We start from the raw sequence: 20390 nt of genomic DNA, 5'->3' as shown, positions 1-20390 counted from the left end.
TCATTCCACAAAGATTATGATGAAACATTGAGTCAAGCATGAGACAAATTGAAGGATTACTTATGAAGACTCTTATTCATGGATTTGATGAAGCTACACAAATCAACATCTTCTTGGAGTATTGAGAGCACAAAAATGTTGATGTTAGATGCCTCAACTGAAGGCATGATCAAGTCAAAGACACTAAGGAGGCTAAGGCCTTGATAAAGAAAATGGCATCCAATGACTTTAAAGTGTAGAACAAGAGAATTCAAATGTAGAAAAAGGTTGCGTTGGAGCTACAACATCAACATGTGTTGTTAGCTCAAAACAAGATAATAACTCAATAAATGGAAGCTCTTATGAAGAAGCTCTTAACATTACAACAAGAGCTCCAAAATGTCACTCAAGCCCAACACCAACAATCAATACAAAGTTGTGTGTTGTGTGGTGGAGATCATGCTAATGGACAACATGTTATGCAAAGCTAGCCTTGGGAGGAGGTAAATTACATGTGAAATCAAGGTAGGCAAGGCAATGATGGGAATTGTATTCAAGGATGGAAGTCTCATCCAAGCATGGGAAGGTTGAACCTTCAAATAGGCCACCTCAACAACACCAATAACAACAACCCTCCAGTGAAGTTGGGCCTTCAAAATGTCAGTGAAGATTTATTCCACAACCAAAGTCACATCAATTATCCTCTACTTCTCCCTATCTCACTAAAGAGAAGTTCTTAGAAACTTTTAAAGTAACTATGCCATTACAAGCTACAAGGGAGGATACCATGCACGACTTGTATCTATAACCTCCAAGGTAGCCTATCACTCGTGAGATGTTTGAGGCTAGTATTCCTTGGATAGAGGTACCACATGATGATCTTGAGAATAGTTCTGAAGAAAGAGATGGTGGTAGTGCACCGAAAGATAAGACATGACTGATTCAAGGTGTTTTTAGTGTTAGTAGTAGTAGTATCATTAACATTATGTTTTGTTTTAATCCATTTTAATTTATGTCTGGATTTGCTTAATTGTCAAATTGTTATGACCTTATTATAATCATGTCTTTAAAATATATGAATTGAATATTTTGATGGTCAGTTGTGTTAAGAATATGCTTGAGCATTTATTTTCTTGTCTTATAATTGTTCATATAGTTGGGGTAACTTCTGGATACATTGATTGTGAGATAAGTCTGTTGTGATTGCATTGAGTCAGTACTTGTTCAGTTTGAGAGTATGATCAGATTGTAGGATATTTGAGTGTTGTGAGTTTAAGTGTAGTGAGTTGTGAGGAAAGTAGTTATTGCCATGAAATTGATTTTTGCGTAATTCTTGTTAATATAGTAACATAAATGGTTAAATAGGATAGAGACAATTGTTTCATATTTTTGTGTTTAAGCTACTTGACCAAATAGTCAATCCTGATATATGTGCCAATGATTTATAAACCTTTTTTAGCCTAATTGTTTGATTCTTCGACTCTTAGCCTTTTACGAACATATTGTCTCACACCCTAGTCAAAGAGAACGGGTAAATGTTGAGTAATGGTATGAGAGCAAATTAGTTTAGGATAGGGTAAAAACACGCTACTCAAGTATGAAAATGAACAAGTTTAGGGTAGGGTATCAATACCCTACCTAAGGGTTTGAAATATAATTGTTGGAAAATTCTTTAAGCCACTTGCTCATTATAAAGAAAAAAAAAGAGAAAAGCCAATTATTTACATGTAACGAAAAAAAAAGGTTGAGTTATGAGAAGTATATGAATTTTTTTGGGAGAATTATAGATAGAGAATACAAGGATACCTTAGAATTATTTACATTTAATTGTTCTTTTCTACTTTGTGGTGTTTTTGAATTCCTAAAAAACTGTATTTCTTCTAGCCAAACCTCATTACATCCTATGAAATGCCTTTTAATCTAACCAAATATTTGAATTATGTAAATTAAATGATGGTAATTTTGATGAAGTGGTTTTATAAAATGCTAATTGTGAGTAATAATTGATAAACACTTATGTGTAGAGTGAAACACTCAATATGTTTTAGTTATGTTTAATTCAATAGTCTGGTCATTATCTCTTACACTGTTTTGAGGATTCAAGTGATATAAAGAATCATGCCATTCTATTTTGAGTTTTGAAGCTATAAATGAAATTCTCTTTTGTTGCATGATTATGATCAATTAAGAAGTCATTTGCCTTTATGTTATTATGATAAGTTAACCTGAGTTTTTTGTTTTGTTTTTTGTTTATCTTTCATGATCATGTTTTTTATTTTGTTTATTTTTATCTTTTATTGGTATTTTTAGTTATTACTTTTCAAATAATTAAGGTTTTATTTAATAATTTGAAAAAAAATTAAGTATTTGGTTTTATAATTTTGTAGATAAGTGGAAATCACTAAAGATTAAAAGATATATCAACAAAATCATTTATCAACCAGGTTAGTTACTTCAAGTACAAATTTTTGGCCTAGTCCAATTTGAGTCAATTCGCCCAACAAGGCAACTTAGTTCGCCTAACGAGTAGTGCTTAACTCGCCCAATAAGTAGTGTTTAACTCGCCTAAAAAGTTATGCGTTTCGGAAAATTTATAAATAGAAGGCTTTACACAATTAAATGATACACTTTTTTAGAGAGGGAACTTGATCTAAAAGGAGAGAAAGTAGAGACTCATTTTAGAGCATTTGTGATTATTCTTTTCTAGTGTTCATAATGTATAAAAGTAACCAACTCTCTTATGCACGAGAGTTGGATGTAATGTATCTTAATTCTTTGTGATTTTTTCTATTTAATATATTTATTTTTCATTACTATTGTATTTTATTCACATTCTTAACTGAATCATAATTGATTGATTACAAATTTGTGGGTATCTGATATTGGACACAATATTAGAACCTAAACTAGGATAGAACAACTAATAGATTCAAGTTTGGACACGGAGATTTAATCACTTGTCATTCTAAACATTTGACTTTAATGTTTAATGCAAATCTTTTGCAAAAATATCTAAGATATTAGGATTGGATTTTTATTATTAAGGTTTAGACTTGTTTTTAGGAAATTAGAGTTGCTTAAATAGTGATGTGAATGCTAAAGTAAGAATAAAAGGTATATTTTTTTGTGTTTTTATATTGATTTGATACATAAAATCTGTGAAGTTTCTACCGTATAATTATTTTAGTAAATTTTATTGCTTTCCAAACATTTAGAATTTTTTCATAATAAACACTTTTCATTATTATAAATTTTTTAACCTAAATCATTAAATAAGCATAGTTTTTCTAAGTAATGCAAGTCTCTTGGAAAAACAATATATGGACTTATCTAGTTTATTACTTATGCAATTTGGTACATTTGTCAATATCAATAATAGAGCATTGAAGAAGAAGAATACTTGGAAGCTAGTCGCTCTACCACATGGAAAAGAAAAACCTCTTGGGTGAAAATTAGTTTATATAGTAAAATATAAGGCTAATGGAACCATTGAGAGGTACAAGGCTAGGTCGGTTGAAAAGGATTCACTCAAACATAAGGAGTAGATTGTTGGAAATTCAAGTGTTAGTCTACGTCCCAAATTGGATAGAAATGAGAAAGTAGAGCAGTATATAAAGGTGAAAGACTCATTAACCCATTGCCTTAAGGTTTTGTGTAGGGAGTGGTGTCAATCCCTTATATGGTTGGACTTATATCTCATTGGTGTTTGTGTTTCCCCGGTAAACCTCCTCTTTGATACACCCAACAGTTGTATCAGAGTTGATGATTTATCTTGGTGACCTATACCGAAAGTCTTCCTTAACAAAGATATTTAGGTAAGCAAGTCCGGTTAAGATGAACGGTGGTACGAAGGGCTAATTGTGGTTGTGGTTGGTAATTTGATGTGAAAAATGGTTTTCTACATGGAGATCTTAAAGAAAAAATATACATGGAGATACCACCTGTATATACGAAACAAATTGAGGAAAACACAATATACAAACTAAAAAAGAAATTGTATGGCCTAAATAATCACCTAAAGAATTTGTTGAGATTGTTCACCAAAGTCATGATGAGTCTCCAATATAAACAAAGTCAAAGAGATCATACCTTGTTTATTAAGCATTTTGATTCAAAGGGAGTAACAATTTTGTTATTCTATGTAGATTATATTATTATGATTGGTAATGACGAACATGAACAACAAAGATTGAGCACATGTCTGCCTAGAGAATTTGAAATTAAGACCTTAGGAAAATTGGAATTAGGAATTGAAGTTGTTAACTTAAAGAAAGGGATTTTTATATCTCAACAAAAGTATATTATTGATCTATTGTAAGAACAGGTAAAATGGCCTACAAACTAGTGAGCACACTTGTTGATCCAAATGTAAAGTTGAGAAATGAAAATGATGGTATGGTTGTTAGTAAAGAAATGTATCAAAGACTCGTAGGAAGACTTATTTATTTATCTCACACTAAATTTGGTATTACTTTTGTTGTGAGTAAGTCAATTTATGCATTAACCAAAGGAAACCCATTTACAAGTTGCTCTTAAAATTGTTCAGTATTTCAAAGGGACATGAAGAAGAAGAATTTTGTTCAGAAGAATCAAGAATGTCAGTCTTAAAGCATAAAATGATGCTGATTATGTAGGTTCAATTGTTGATAGAAGATCGACTACTGGTTATTGTACTTCTTTTGTTAGAACTTGGTAACTTATAAGAGTAAAAAGCAAAGTGTGGTAGCCAGATCCAGTGCTAAAGTAGAATGTCAAGCAATAGCATAAGGGAATGTGAGCTATTGTGACTAAAAATTATATTGAAAGACTTGAAGATAAAATGAGATGGACCTATAAAGTTATATTGCGATTACAAATCTACAATTAGCTTAGTCCATAATATAATATAATATGATAGAACCATAGTATTGAAGTGAACAAACATGTTATTAAGGAAAATCTTGACAACGACATAATTTGCATACCATATATTTCTTCTCAAAGACAACTTAGAATATACTTACCTAAGGGCTCAATAACATTAAGGGCTAAATAACAATAATTTTGAGAAATGAAAAACATTTATTTACCAGGAAAGTGGAGATATTTAAAATATTTTCTAACATTATTCTTATTTGTTATAATTATGCATTTATTACACTTTATTCTTTAGATTTTATTTTATTTCCAAAGTTATATATATATATATATATATATATATATATATATATATATATATATATATATATATGATTAGAAAAAAAAAAACTTAGAATCATTTGTATTCTTGACTCTTTCTCCATTATTTGGCCAAAGGTTAGTTTGTGATATACAAATAACACATATTATGGATTATTACTTTTCATTTTTTTTTTCAAATCAAAACTTTGTCTATATCTTCGTTTGTAACAATGTTATTATTAACAAACTTTACATTTATTTTGACTTAATGACAAAACTAACATACCATTCTTTATTTCTTATCATAATTATTCATTTCCAAATACTAATCATCAGTACAATTTGATGTTGTCACCATAATATGAACAAGATCAGAAAAAAAAAATTATAAATATCAATTTATGACATTTGAACTTCATTCTCCTGATTTTCCAATGTAGCATTCATCTAAAAAACAACTTATTTTTTACATGCATAATACTACATGTTTTACTTATCAAATTTTTTTCCTTGGTTTCATTTTGACAATTCTTCCACAGCTTCCATTTATACATTGAAGCTTGCTAAATTCCAAAATCAAAAAAATTTACAAAATAAAAAAAAAACCACGGATTAGGATTTCTCACACAACGCAACCCTCCCAAGCTAGTAATCATTACACATAGTTCCACTATCAACGTAACTCTCTATATACTTAGGTTAAAAGCACCTACATGAACAAACAAGAAAATTAAGGGAGAACAAGGTGATTAATTATGATCATTATTGTTTTTAGATATCTTAAATAGCCCACTATCTACATCACTTTTTATTTTTTCTAACAAACAAAATATTTATTCTTCAAAAATGTCTATAATTTTTTATTAGAAAATATGTAAATGATGATTGTAATTAGATAATGAAGGGTAGTAATATGTGGTATTGAAAAATATGAATGACTCAAGAAATTAAAATAAAACTATAAAAAAAATAATAACCATAATTACAAAAGAGAAAGGAGGACATGTAAGATATATCCTAATAAAAATTCTCCACCTCTCAAATATTATATATATATATATATATAGATTATTTAACAGTTGTAGTAAATTACATTTTTGGTATAATCTACTTCATATATCAAAGGAGATAATCAAGGATTAATATATGTCCATTTTGAGTGAAGAACGATCATTTTAACAACCATCAATCTAAGAACCACTAAACTAATATTTATATACCTTGCATAGAACTTCTTGACACTGGATCAAGAGGTTGTAACTGAAGGAAAAAGAAGGTAAAAAGACAAAAAAAGCTAAAAGGAGAATTAAAAAAACAAAAGAGTGTGTGTGAGCACTCACCAGGCTTGTAAAATCCCACTAAACACACTAATGCCAACCCATTCTGCAAAGTGCAATCTCACTCATTCACTCACTTACTAGTATCAAATTCTCAAGCCAAAGCAACCATAACACCAACAACACAAGCATTATTCCCGTGACTGACACTAACATCGTTTTCGCGTTTCAGTTTCCGTCAAAATGGAAAACCACATCTACTCCTCCTACAGCCCGTCCACCAACTACCGATTTCGCGACTCCGACTCCTCAACCATGTTCCTCTCCCACCACCACCGTGCCGCCGACTCCGCCGCCCTCCGCTTCTCCTCCTCCCTCGCCGACGACATTGCCCCGCCAGGTGTTACCTCCCGCATCGCCTCTTCCGCCGCCGCCAACTACCTCTCCCCCTGGGCCTCCTCCGCCGCCACCTCCTCCCTCGACTTCAAACGCTCCTCTGACGGTTAGTTTCTCCCATTTCCCCCTTTTAGTTTCCTTGTTTACTTTTTTTTTCTAGGTCAAAAGTGCTTGTTTCCGTAGATTGGTTTTTAGAACTAGCTGATTCGATATTTCTCCAAGTTGAACCTTACAGGACTAAGCTATTTAGTTTAGGTTAAACTAAAAATGAAGTAACCGAGATTTCACTGAGTCCTCTTGTTATGTTGTAATCTACGAATTTAGGTTATAAGTGCATGTTTGGGTGGGTTGTTTTTAAGAAAAGCAAAAGAGTTTTGTTTTAGTATTAGAAAAGGGTTTATTTGTTTCTCTAAGTTGAACCCAAACAGGGTCTGAGTAAATGAGCTCAATGTTGTGTTTACTTTGAAATGAAGTAACCGAGATTTCACTCATTGTGTGTAGTTCTTGAAACACATGTTTTTTTGTTTCAGTTTTCTAGCAAGATAAGCTCAGTACCTGGAATTTATGTTTGAGATGAAATGATAGGTGGTCCTGAGGGTGAGGATGCGAAGCACATCATAGCATTGGTGTGTTGTGCAGAGTAGTGTAGTGTAGTGTAGTTTGTATTGGCTGTTGTCTTGTTAGTATTTTACTCTTGTTTTAAAGCTTTAGTGATTAATTAGTGTTTTGGCCATCAGAACCCAGGTTAAATTTCATTGTCTCTGGTTATGAAGGATTCTGGCTGCCAGCACAGGGTTAGTTATGGATATGATTTTGGAATCTCAATTGATGATGCAGATTGGTGGCTGGTATTGCAAATAAGCGGAGATATGCTTAGGATAGATTCTGTTATTATTGAATGCATGCAACTTGTTATGAACAACATTGATTATAGTAGCTAAATAGAGAAAAAAGATTGTCAGGGTTTGCTTTTCTTGTGAGTACGTTACTTGTTACATACAGACAAGGCGACACTGACCATTATGTATTTCAATTCGTCCGAATAGTTATTACTTTACATATTTTCAGGAATATGTCATGTTATGTGGTTCTTATATTTTATTTTTATATAAAGTATATCCGTTATATTTACTAACGAATGCTTTTTGTAGAAAATTATTTTCTTAGTCAAACTTATAACGTAACATTATACGTTTGCTTTGGTTTTTTGTATATACCCGTCTATTATGTACTATAGCTCTCTACCATCCAACCATTTTGGGTACTATTGGGCAAAGTGAAGCTTGGTATTCTACAAACTCACTGGCCAAGCGCCCTAGATATGAAAGTGCTTCCAATATGACTATATATCCACAGAGGCCAGGAGAAAAAGATTGTGCCCACTATATGCTCACAAGAACCTGTAAGTTTGGAGATAGCTGCAAGTTTGACCATCCTGTTTGGGTTCCTGAGGGTGGAATCCCGGATTGGAAAGAGGTGACTGTTTGCTATTATCATCACTATTATTATTTTTATGCCTATGAAAATTATATCGTATTCTATAGTACATTTACTATTGGTAACTGTAAGTTAACATGTGTTCTTGCGATTCTATATTTTATAGAAAGTTATAGAGTTAAACATATATGAATGTATGGTAGAGTATTATATACCAATTTAACAAATGTTTTTTTCATTGTTTTAGCTAATTTGTAGCAAAAACCCTCATTTTCTATTTTTTTCACTGCAAAAACTGTATATTAGAAATATTTATTTCTTATAATAAGAGTAAAATTATAGATTATAATAGAATAAACACCAGCAAAATATTATAGTTCAATAGTTCTTGTATTACCGTATATATTCTAATAATTAAAGATTAATGGCTAATTGTAATATCCCAATGCTTTTGCCAGAGTCTGGAGCATGCAAATCATACGAATGAACCTTGTTATAAATTTAGCTTGAGGACTTATGAGTTACTCAGTGAAGATATGATTCTTAGTCATGTGAACTAACAAAACTAGTGGAGACAAGAGATACATCTTGACATGTTTTACTTTTACTTGTAAGATAATTTGGACGTGTGTCTTCAAATTCCTGGGATTTGATAGTGTGGGCAACCGTATTTGGGATTTAGTGGAACTGTGGGAGTCTCCACAAATGTGAAATGGGCAACTAAGTACAAGCTAGTTTCTTGACTTTCCTCCAAAATCTCTACTTCATACTTTCTTCTTGGGCTCCCTTTGTATGATACATAAGGGGGAATATGAGATGGGTTGAGAAGTTGGTTTACCAACCCTAGTGTGTGTGGAAGGGTGATAGGATCCTAAGGGTCTATGTCAGGAAAAAAGGGACAAAAAACAAGACATAAGCGGATAAAGGGTAGAGAAAGGTTGTTGGTTTGACGGGAGGGTGTTAGTTTGTCAGGTTTGTTGTTAGTTGCTTTTGTATAGTATGTAAGGGAAAATAAGTTTCTTTTGGGGACACATTTTGTTTTATAAAGAATGTAGACAGGATCATTACATCCTAGGGAGGAAGGATTGCTTCCTTGGTTGTTTTCGTGTTTGTGCATTCCAGCAATAAAGAAACCTTTGTCATTTATGTGTGTTGTGTGTACGCATTCTGCGCGGACCAAAGCAGAGGATAGTTTGGGTTTCTTGTCACCAAGAATCCTAACATTTGGTCCGACCTGTCGGATCTTAAAAGGGGAAAAATAATGGAAGGAAGAATCAACACAGTTGAAAGGGTGATAGAGGAACTAAAAGGGGGTCATCAAGAACTTAAGGAGATGTTTAGAGATTTTATGAAAAATTCCAAGAATTCAGACAAAATTCGGAGGGCAGTCAAGGGTCAGTGAATGGGGGAAGAAGGGGAAGAAAGGACGAGGCTGAGGAGGACATAGAAGAAGAGAAAGCGGAGATATAGAAAGTTTGGATGAAAAGGGTAGAGTTGCCTACGTTTGAGGGGATTGATCTAGAGGGATGAATATCTAGAGCCAAAAAAAATTTCAAGATTCAAAACGTGGCAGCAAGGGAAAAATTAAGATTGCAATTCTGGAGGGAGGGGCCAACCATTGGTTCCAATTCTGGAAAAAAAAAGACCAAGAATGCATCTTGGGAAGAACTAACCGAATCTTAAATCAGAAGATTTGGAGGGAAAGGTGTACGGTGTTTGAAAAATTGGTTGTGTTAAGGCAGAAAGGGACTGTGGAGGAATATATTCAAGATTTTGAAAGGTTAGTGGCGCAAGCTTCTAAGTTGACAGAGGAATAGTTGGGCTATTTCTTTGCTAGTTTGCACGGAGATATAATGAGCCAGATTAGGCCACACAATCTCAGAGATTTGTTGAGGACAATGGAGATCGCTAGGGACATAAAGGAGGTCACCAAAGATTCAAGTATGAACAGGGGGTTGCCAGTAGGAGCAGTCAATCGATTGGAAGGTATCAGGGAGGATACAGGGCTGTTTCAGGGCCAAAAGTGTTCAAAGGGGCCAAAAGTGGATAGAGTATGGGGAGTAACCTTAGTACAACAAGAAAAGAAGGGGTTAGTACCACGGGAGGGTCCAAGATTGGTAGTAATGAGATGGGGAATAATAGAAATAAGGGGATAAGAAACCTTCCTTATCTAGAGTATATATAGAGAAGGGAAGAGGGGAGATGTTTTCATTGTGGAGGGCCATACAACCTTGGTCATAGGTGTCCCGAAAGGAGTATCATAGTTTTGATTATGGCAAAGGAATTAGGAGAAAGGGAATAGATGGAGGAAATGGAGCAGAAACAAATGGATTTGTCGGCATTCTTAGTTGGAGGACTGACACCAACCAACACAATGAAGTTATACGGTGTGCTAAAGGGAAGACGTGTGTTGGTATTGATTGATAGTGGTGCCAGCCACAACTTTATCATAGCCAAACTGGTAAAAGAACTTGGCTTGGGTGTAGAAGAAACTTCTCTCTACAAAGTGTGCTAAGGAGATGGCCACAAGTGGATGTTGTAAGGGCTGGAAGTAAGGGAGAATTTTTATTTGTTTGAATTAGGTGGAGTAGCCATGATATTGGGAATAACATGGCTAGCATCTCTCGGGGAAGTCCGAACAAATTGGAGGAGTCTAACAATGAGTTTTGGGAAAGGAGATAGTGAGGAATTACCACTCAAATCCAGCAAAACTGGTTGGCAAAGCTTTTGGAGTATGAATTCGAAATTGTATAGAAATCAGCAAGCACGAATAGGGTGGCTGACGCTCTTTCCTGAAGGGAGGAACAAAAGGAGGAAGTGGGAAAGGAACTTAGGGTGATTGCCATGCCTTATTGGCAGGAGTTCCAATCTATTATAGAGGAGACAAAGAGGGATCCAATTCTACAAAAAATAAGAAAAGACTTGGAAACTAACCCAGATTCGCACCTAGCCTTTACCTTGGAACATGACCACCTCCACTACAAAGGAAGACTGGTCTTATTAGTGAAATCTGAGTGGATACCAAAGTTAATAGCTGAATTCCATATGACGTCTACAGGAAGACATTCAGGGGTCTATCGAATATATAGAAAGGTGGCTCATTTGTTATACTGGGTAGGAATGAAGAACTCCACAACTGAATTTGTGGCTGCTTGCCTAATCTTCCAGCAACATAAGTATCTGGCATCCTCACCACAAGGATTACTCCAACCATTACCCATACCATAGGACATATGGGAGGAGATAAGCATGGATTCCATGGTAGGCCTACCTAAATCCAATGGGTACGATGCGGTGTTAGTGGTGGTGGATAGGTTGAGTAAGTATGGCCACTTTATACCCATAAAACACCCCTATTCAGCAAAAAGTATAGCCGAAGTGTTTGTGAAAGATGTTGTAAGGTTACACGGAGTACCTTCCTCCATAATTAGTGACAGAGATCCTAGATTCCTCAGTTTGTTCTGGAAGGAGTCATTCAGACTTCAATGGACAAATTTTTATGAGTACAACCTATCACTCGGAAATAGATGGCCAAACCGAAGTGGTGAACAAAACCCTTGAAACATATTTGAGATGTTTCTGTTCAGAACAACCCAAAAGTTGGAGCTTGGTTCTTCCATGGGCAGAATATTGATACTGTTTGTACCGGGAGAAATGACAGTTGAAACGGTGGCACAGGAGCAACAGTAGAGGGATGAAGCTTTAAGGCAATTAAGGTATCATATGGAAAGAGCCCAAGGACAAACGATCAAATTTGCCATCTAGAAGCGTTGACCATCAGTGATTAAAGTAGGGAATTGGGTATATTTGAGGATTCGGCCCCATAGGCAAGCATCCATGCCTACTAGACTACGCCTTAAATTATCAGCAAGATACTACGACCCTTTCCAAGTAATCAAACAAGTGGGACCAGTAGCATTCAGGCTACAACATCAAAAAATAGTGCGGATTCATCTAGTTTTTCATGTTTCCCAACTCAAGCTAGCAGTGGGAACACAACAAGTACAAAAAGAACTACCAGAGGAACTCCAGGGGGAAGGGTTAGTTTGTTGGCCCCTCAAGGTGATGGAAAGAAGGACAATGCAGATACAAGGAGAAACCGTGCCTCAGTTGCTTATTGAGTGGCAGGAAGGAGGACCAGAGGCAGCTACATTGGGAGATGAAGCAACCGAGAAGGCCCAATTCCCAGACTTTGACCTAGAGGACTAGGTTGTTCAAGGACGGACGAGTAATGATAGGATCCTAAGGGTCTATGTCTAGAAAAAAGGGACAAAAAACAAGACATAAGCGGTTAGAGGGTAGAGAGAGGTTGTTGGTCAGGTAGAAGGGTGTTAGTTTGTCTGGTTTGTTGTTAGTTGCTTTTGTACCAAATATGTAAGGGAAAATAAGTGTCTTTGGGGGACACGTTTTATTTTGTAAAGAGTGTAGCAGGATCATTACATCCTGGGGAGGAAGGATTGCTTCCTTGGTTGTTTTCGTGTTTTGCATTCTAGCAATAAAGAAACCTTTGTCATTTACTTGTGTTGTGTGTGTGCTTTCTGTGTGGACCAAACCAGAGGATAGTTTGGGTTTCTTGTCACCAAGAACCCTAACAAAGGGGGAAAAGAATGGGATATACTGTTAGGCTATTAGTATAAGAAAGTCAGTGGGGAAGGTAAAGAAGCATAAATTGTGTTTAATTTTTGTGAAGGAGGTTATTGCCCCCAAATGCAGCATTATCTTTCTTAATTTTACTTTCTATATCCTTGTTCTGAGCTGATAATCCTGTAATATCAGTGGTGGGCACTTTCTGCATCAAAATTCAATGAAACATTTTTATTTCTGGGTACTAACTGGCATGTGAGATTTTAACTTGGGATCTGTGGTAGCCCTGTTTCACTTTCTTGATTTGGCAACTTTATAGGCATATTTTTATGCATTAGTCTATGTACTTCCTGTGCAATTTTATCAGAATGATATTTTACTACAATGTTAATCAATTTTTCTCTAGAAGAATCTACTACCCTTTGAGTTCTAGGATGGGTGTGGCAAATATTGTGGTTAAAACCTACATTGTTGCCTGTTATGTATCCTACGATCATTCTTGTTCTAGTTATCTCGTGATGTGAGTAAATATGGTGTTTCTTACCCTTCATATTATTTCTATTTCTTTCTCTGCTTGCATTGGGTTTTGATCTCACAAGATGAAATCTTATTGTCCAGAAAATTTGGTTTGTACTAATTTGATGACGCACATGGTTGATTCATACTTGTTTTAGGTTCCAAATGTTGTTACAAGTGAAACTCCTCCTGAGAGACCAGGGGAACCAGATTGTCCAGTGAGTAGATTTTGCAATTTTTTTTCTCTCTTCATATGTATTTGGTCATTTTCTGATTCATTTAAATCCAATACATTGCAGTACTTTCTGAAAACTCAGAGATGCAAGTTTGGTTCAAAGTGCAAATTTAATCATCCTAAGGTTTCCTCTGAAAATGATGATGTATCTTCTGGCTTACCTGAGAGGCCATCAGAGCCCCCTTGCTCGGTTAGTAATTTACAATTTTCCTTAACATGAGATTTTACTTATCTATTTGGCTTATGCGATGTTTTAATATTTATGCAGTTCTACATGAAAACTGGAAAATGTAAATTTGGTGCTTCTTGTAAATTCCATCACCCCAAGGATATCCAGATTCAGTCGTCTGATGAGTTGAGTCATACTCAGACAGAAATAAATTCTATGATAGGAGGTTCACTTGGAGATACACAACCAATTAAGTCTCTAATATCTCCATCATTGCAAAATAGCAAAGGACTTCCAGTTAGACTGGTAAATCTTTATCCTTTGGTGCCCATTCTTTGATCAAAGGAAAGAGACATCAATTCATCTAGTATCATGCTCTTTTCAAATTTATTGATTTTTCCAATTCATTCCATTATTTGCTAGATGTATGCTGCTTTGAACTGCTGACTCAAATTAATAATTGTAGTAGAATAATGATATTGAATTTGAGGTTTTGGATTGGTTTTGTTGGGCTTTGTAACTACGACTGTTTTACTTTGGTGGTATTTGAAGTTATAGCTTATAGAAATGCTAGGAACACAACTTCTATAGTTAGTTAATTTTAACCAGTAGAAGAGGGTGTGTTGAAAAGATTTTGTTCCTTGCATTCCTCTAATTTATATTGTAAGTTCTGTAATTATAGAAATGGGGAGCAAATCCTTTATAATAAGGAATATCTAGATTATATATGTATTACTTGGAACATTTTTATTCCTGGATCATATATATGTTGTTGGAGGATATCAAATCTTCACTATCTATTGTATTAATTTTGTTATCTCAGTATAAACAAAGCATTTGTGTTGTCTCAGAAACATATAGTTTCAGCTCTGTTTCTCTCTTTCCTATAGTTTAACATGGTAATTAGAGGATTTTATAAAACTGTATTGGCTTAGTAGAGTCATCTTCTCTAGAGGATTTTTTCTTTTTGGTGAATCTTTCTCTCAAGTTGATGAGCATTGTTTTGGCGACCTCCATTTGCTTCCGCAAGCACAAGTTTGGGATTGGGTTGTACTAATCTATCAACTGTGCAAACACCGATATGATCCACCCATCCATGTGCCCTCACATGCGACTTCTCTCCACCCCAAATCTCCAATACACTTGTGGTGGCACCTGAAGGCCAACCAACTTGCACCTAGGTTGCTGCTCCATAAACTCCTACCCTTGTGGTGGTGGCTCCATCGGAGTTTATTCAATGGTTTGATCTACTTTTCTCTCAGGTTATTTTTTTTCTAGATTTTAAGAATAAAAGAACGTCTTCCAGCACCCAATCAACATGGAGAACATATTATCTTGCATTTTTAACCATATTTTTAATATTGAGAAGATGGGTGGGTCTAACTATTCAACTTGGGCTTCCAAATTGGGTTATGGTTAGTGGGTTGGGATACAAATATCTCACCACAACTGCATAATCCCATTTCTTCAGCACAATGTGGATAATGTATATAGATTGATGTTTAACTATGTAGTGTTATTGAATCCACTATCACGGCATGGTGGCAGCAACCTTAAAGACGATGGACTGAGGTGAGCCGGGCTCTTGATACCAACTTGAATAAAAGAGATGGAAGAGGCAAGGCACTTGTCTAAAAGCTGGTACACACACAAGAAAACTAATAAAACTAACATTTCATTTCAACACCATCCACAACGTATTGACAACCCATGTAACCCTCTCCACCATACTAACCTAAGTTATAATAAACTTCCCATCGTGCATTACATTTTTATCCTCGTTATCTTTTGTTCCTATTCTCAAGTCACGTTTATCTCACTCAAAGTAGAACAATGATGATTGATGAGATGTGTGTCTTCCAAAGTAGTGGTATTTAGGAGTTGGTTCCTCTTCCAACTGACACAACAATTGTTAGGTGTTGATGGCACAACAGTTTGGAATGACACAAAGTGGTGCTAATCATTCTGTTTTATCATCATTTTCCCTAAGAAATTGTTATTACATATAGTAATAAGGAGGGTATTATCTAACCTAAACAATATCATGCACAACAGTTCCAGAGAAAAGATCGTGAACACGTGAGATAGTAGGGATGTTAAATGCTAAAATTGTGAAACCCTAATGGACCCAAGTGTCAAACTTGTAATCGACCAAGGAGAATTGTATTGTGATCCTTGAGATATGGAGAGCTTATTAGTAAGCTAAATTATCTTATTGTAGCTCATCCTAACATTGCCATTGTTGTGAGCATAGTAAGTCAATTTTTAAACTCTCCTTGTTGAGACAGATGCAATCGTATGGATTTAGAGTATATTAAGAATGCTCCTAGCAAAGGTCTTATGAAAGTAAGGAAAGTACTCAAATTGTTGGGTATTATGACGCTGATTGGGCAGGGTCACTGAGCGGTAGATCATATTCTATTATTGTTGGAGGTAATGTAATATCATAGGAAAGTAAAAAACAATATCAAGGCTAGGTCAAGTGCAGAAGTGGAATACAGGATATCACCAGGAATTTATCAACTCTAGTAAAAAGTTGGCTAACAAATTGGCAAATTCTCAAGGAGGACCAATGATTGATCATAATTGCAGTAAGCTGATGGCCAATGTTATAATTGTTGAAATAATGAAAAATCCTTTAAATAAGGTATATATGTTTTATATATATTATTAAATACGTTTTACTTATTCGTATCTTTATATTAGGGTATATCACTTATCTTTTAAATATTCTATTGATTTTGTTTTCTCAATATAAATAACATCTCCGTACTGTCTCTTGGAAGCACTTGCTTTATGCTCAATGTTTCTCTTTTTTTCTATAGTTCAACAATAAGATACCCATAGATTCCTTGGCTTCTAGCTTGTGACGACCTTTTCCTTACTAATTTGTTGCCTTCAGTTTATTTAAAGCCTGTGTTTTACTGTGCAATTCTCTCCTTACAGGGGGAAGTGGATTGCCCATTCTACATGAAAACTGGCAGGTAAGTATTGGTTTATTTTTTATTGGTTTCATAATTTTAGAGAAAGTCATTTATTTTTCCATGGCTCTCATAGGAAACTGCAAAATGGTGATTATTTCTCCATAATAAGCTAGTCATAGCACATGTTCTTTGGATTAAATATTCTTAATTTTTTTTTCATTCATATGAATCAGTTGCAAGTACGGTGCCACTTGCCGCTACAATCATCCTGACAGGAATGGTATGTATAACATATTGATTGTTCATTCATTTTCCTTTCTAATAAACTATTTCACATGATCATACTTTCATGCAGCAATTAATCCACCCATTGCTGGATTAGGCGCTTCTATTTTGCCATCCTCAGCTGCTAGTCTGAATATTGGACTTCTTAGTCCAGCTGTGTCTGTTTATCAAGCTTTTGACCCAAGGCTGTCAAATCCAATGGTAATGTGGAAATTGCTACTGATTGACTAATTCAAATTTTAAATAATGTTGTCCCTGATGCTCGTTATTGTGGGGTAGGGGCTGGAGCTGTAGATGCTTCCTGCTGAGTTTCTTAATGTGTAGTATATTTCTGGTTATTCACCAAATGAACACACAGTATCTTAGTATACAGTCAAACAGGGAACATTGAGTCTTTGCTTTATAGATTTGAACGGATAAGTATTGGTGATAAGTAAACATTGTAAAAGTAATATTTTGTTAGTTATATTCTCAAAGAAGAATAATATTTGTGTGGTGTAGTTTTGCTCATCTTCCATTCTAAATCAATATTAAGTAATTAGGTATGGTTAATTGTGGGTGTGTGCTATAGCCATTTATTTATTTTCATTGCTTTTGCCTCAAGTCTCGTTTTCTGTTTGTCTTCCATGGTTTCCTGGTTGCCTAAGATTGTTAAGCATAATGTTTTTTGAGATGCTGCGGCTCATCTAGTGCATTAAATGCATAGGATATGTTTCTTGTAGAAAAATACATGTTTGGGTTCTATAGTGGTGAGGCCTCTTTTGCTTTTTTTGACTCAATAATGTAGGAGGACAAGTAGATTTGCTCTTAACAATTCAATATTAACAACAAATTGATTCTAAGCTGAATTTCCATGTGTCATAGATGACTTACTCAAAACTCAATGTGTCTTATGCATGTGGCATGTTTTCCAGTCTCAGGTGGGAATTGCAGAATCCATCTATCCTCAACGACCTGGCCAGATCGAATGTGATGTAAGCAAAGACTTGTCTTTTGTTCTAGTAATTAGATTTCCAGCCAATACGTATTTGGAATTTTACATGTCAGCATTTATTTGTTGGGTTATTTAGTATTCAATTTAAAAAGTGCAGGGGGCTAAGGGTTCAATTTAGATCTTCTGTTTTTTTAAAAACTAAATAAGGCAGGGTAGCCTTAATAATAATACCATGAAGTAGATTAGATGAAGAATTATACAAAGTATCATTATGTGATTTTCTTGGCTAGAAATAAATAAACATTTGTTGAGATATTGTGTGGTTTGAATTGGATTAACTTAATGTTGGGGGCTTGAATATAAATTCATTGTCATGGCAATAGCAGACACATTAATGTCATTTTCTTGTCATCGACAATATGATATTTCCCTTCAAGCGTCCAAAGCCAGTATGTGGAAAGTGGGTGTTGAAACAGGTGAATTGGTTACAAAGTGGAGACAATTTGATCAGTCGGATTAGTTCCCTTTTTTAAGAAATTACATAAAATTTGAATTTACATTCTTTTTTCATGGTTGCTTATTAGTAAGCTCACGTTGTGGTTGATAATTAAGGTTAAATATAACTGAGCAATAGCTGAAGATCCCAATTTTCTCTCCTCTATTTTACTCTTTATACATGTAATACTGATTCTATATTACCTAACAATTGAGTGTCACTAATTGTTATCGAGTATCTGGTTTTTAATTATATTATTTCATATAGAGAAAGATAATTATTAAATCTTCATGGAAACTTATTGATTTGCTGAACTTTCGTGTCTCAACCTCTGTAAATTCTAATTTCGTTTTATATTTCTATTCAATGGCTTGCCGTGTAGTTTTACATGAAAACTGGCGACTGTAAATTCGGTGAAAGATGTAAGTATCATCACCCAATTGATCGCTCAGCACCATCACTGTCAAAGCAGGCTTCTGTCAAGCTCACTCCTGCAGGACTACCAAGAAGAGAGGTATATGTCAAATCCTTTTCAGGGGCATAGTTCAATTTGTCGCTTTGTTTGCATTTTTCTGTTAACTTTTTTCAATAAGTAGTCTGCATTTTCAAAAAGTGTAAGATTGATATGACTAGTCTGGCTTTGGCTTTGGTGTCAACCTATTTTAATTTACTTGATATCTCTCACTGCATGTGAAGAGAGCTTACCAAAACAATCTTAGTAGATGCTGTTTATGACCGATCTTGTAAACAATGTGTTCAAGTAAATCGTCCATGTGCATTTGCCATTGTGGACATAAGCTCTAGCTTAAGTAGCATCCTCTTGACTAGCCTCAATTTCTACCAAAACAAGGTTATATTTAAACAATGTATGATGGATGTTTTGTTACTTGTCAGGGTGCGGTTATTTGTCCATATTATTTGAAAACTGGAACATGCAAGTTTGGTGCGACCTGCAAGTTTGACCACCCACCACCTGGAGAAGTTGTGGAGATGGCAAAATCTCAAGGAACATCAGCCGATGGAGGGGAAGCAGAAGACTGATAGAATCTTCTTCTCTTGAGCAAAACATTGAGATCTTCTCGCATGAAACTCAACTCTGTATTTGATGATTCCTTTACTTCTGCTTTGTATTCGTACCATGGTATGACTCGGTGTGCCTTAACACCCGTTTTTGTTTCCTTTAGTGACTAATTTCTCTTTTGACCTACCAAGATCTGTTTAACTCATGGCACAATTCATTCTAACACATTTATATCCGAAAAATCAAACATACATTGTGTTTAATCCTACTATGAATTTTGTGTATAACAGGCAAGATTGTCAAACTCGTGAGAATCCAGAAAACTCGACTCGTAAACTTGTAAGAGTTTATTTTGCATAAAAAAAAATATAAATAATATCCTAATTCAAGTAAGATAACAAAATTATATAAATTCATAGAAATATTGTTCATAGAAATATAATGTAAAACATAAATTGAAATATTGAAATATCAAAGTCTCAGCCTAATTCTCTAATAATGGCATCATCATCTTCGTCATCATTCTTATCGAACTCTTTCTCTGATTAATATTATGAATCTTCATTATCTAACTCTTTCTTTGTTGTTGTTCCATTTAAATGAATATTTCACCATCATTTTCACCTTCAACTTGATCAATCTCAACAACATCATCTGTCTGAGTTATCCATTCATCATTTAATTCAATGTCATCAAATGAAAGAGTTATAATTTTTCGAATTTGTCTACTTTTCAACTTGGAGTTATACATCACATAAACTAAATCATTCATCTTTTTTTTATGTAAACGATTCTTTCTAGAGTTTCATCATCAAACATGTCCTACCATTCCCTAGGATTTAACTCTTTTGTACACTCATTTGCATCTTCCATTCCAAAAGGTCCTCTAGCATAATGAAATTCAACAATTTGAAATTAATTTTTCTTCTTTCTATCATATCTGGTATCAATCTTCTCATGCAAATATACAATCCTTC

General features: G+C 34.6%; 1 protein-coding gene across 1 annotated transcript; it reads left to right on the top strand.

Annotated features, from left to right (window-relative positions):
- The first annotated feature begins 6479 nt into the window (after window positions 1-6479).
- On the top strand, window positions 6480-19660 carry LOC108340402 (zinc finger CCCH domain-containing protein 37). Its single transcript, XM_017577762.2, has 11 exons — window positions 6480-6918; window positions 8050-8288; window positions 13508-13567; window positions 13649-13774; window positions 13853-14059; window positions 16700-16737; window positions 16911-16957; window positions 17033-17163; window positions 17877-17936; window positions 18775-18906; window positions 19287-19660. Exons 1-11 carry the CDS (start codon window positions 6660-6662, stop codon window positions 19431-19433), a joined length of 1446 nt encoding a protein of 481 aa, XP_017433251.1. The 5' UTR covers window positions 6480-6659; the 3' UTR covers window positions 19434-19660.
- Window positions 19661-20390: the final 730 nt, after the last annotated feature.

Source organism: Vigna angularis, chromosome 5 (assembly GCF_016808095.1).
Source record: "Vigna angularis cultivar LongXiaoDou No.4 chromosome 5, ASM1680809v1, whole genome shotgun sequence".
In the NCBI taxonomy this organism is placed as follows: Eukaryota; Viridiplantae; Streptophyta; class Magnoliopsida; order Fabales; family Fabaceae; genus Vigna; species Vigna angularis.
Note: the sequence above shows the minus strand (reverse complement) of the source record. Positions and strands in the feature narration are given on the sequence as shown.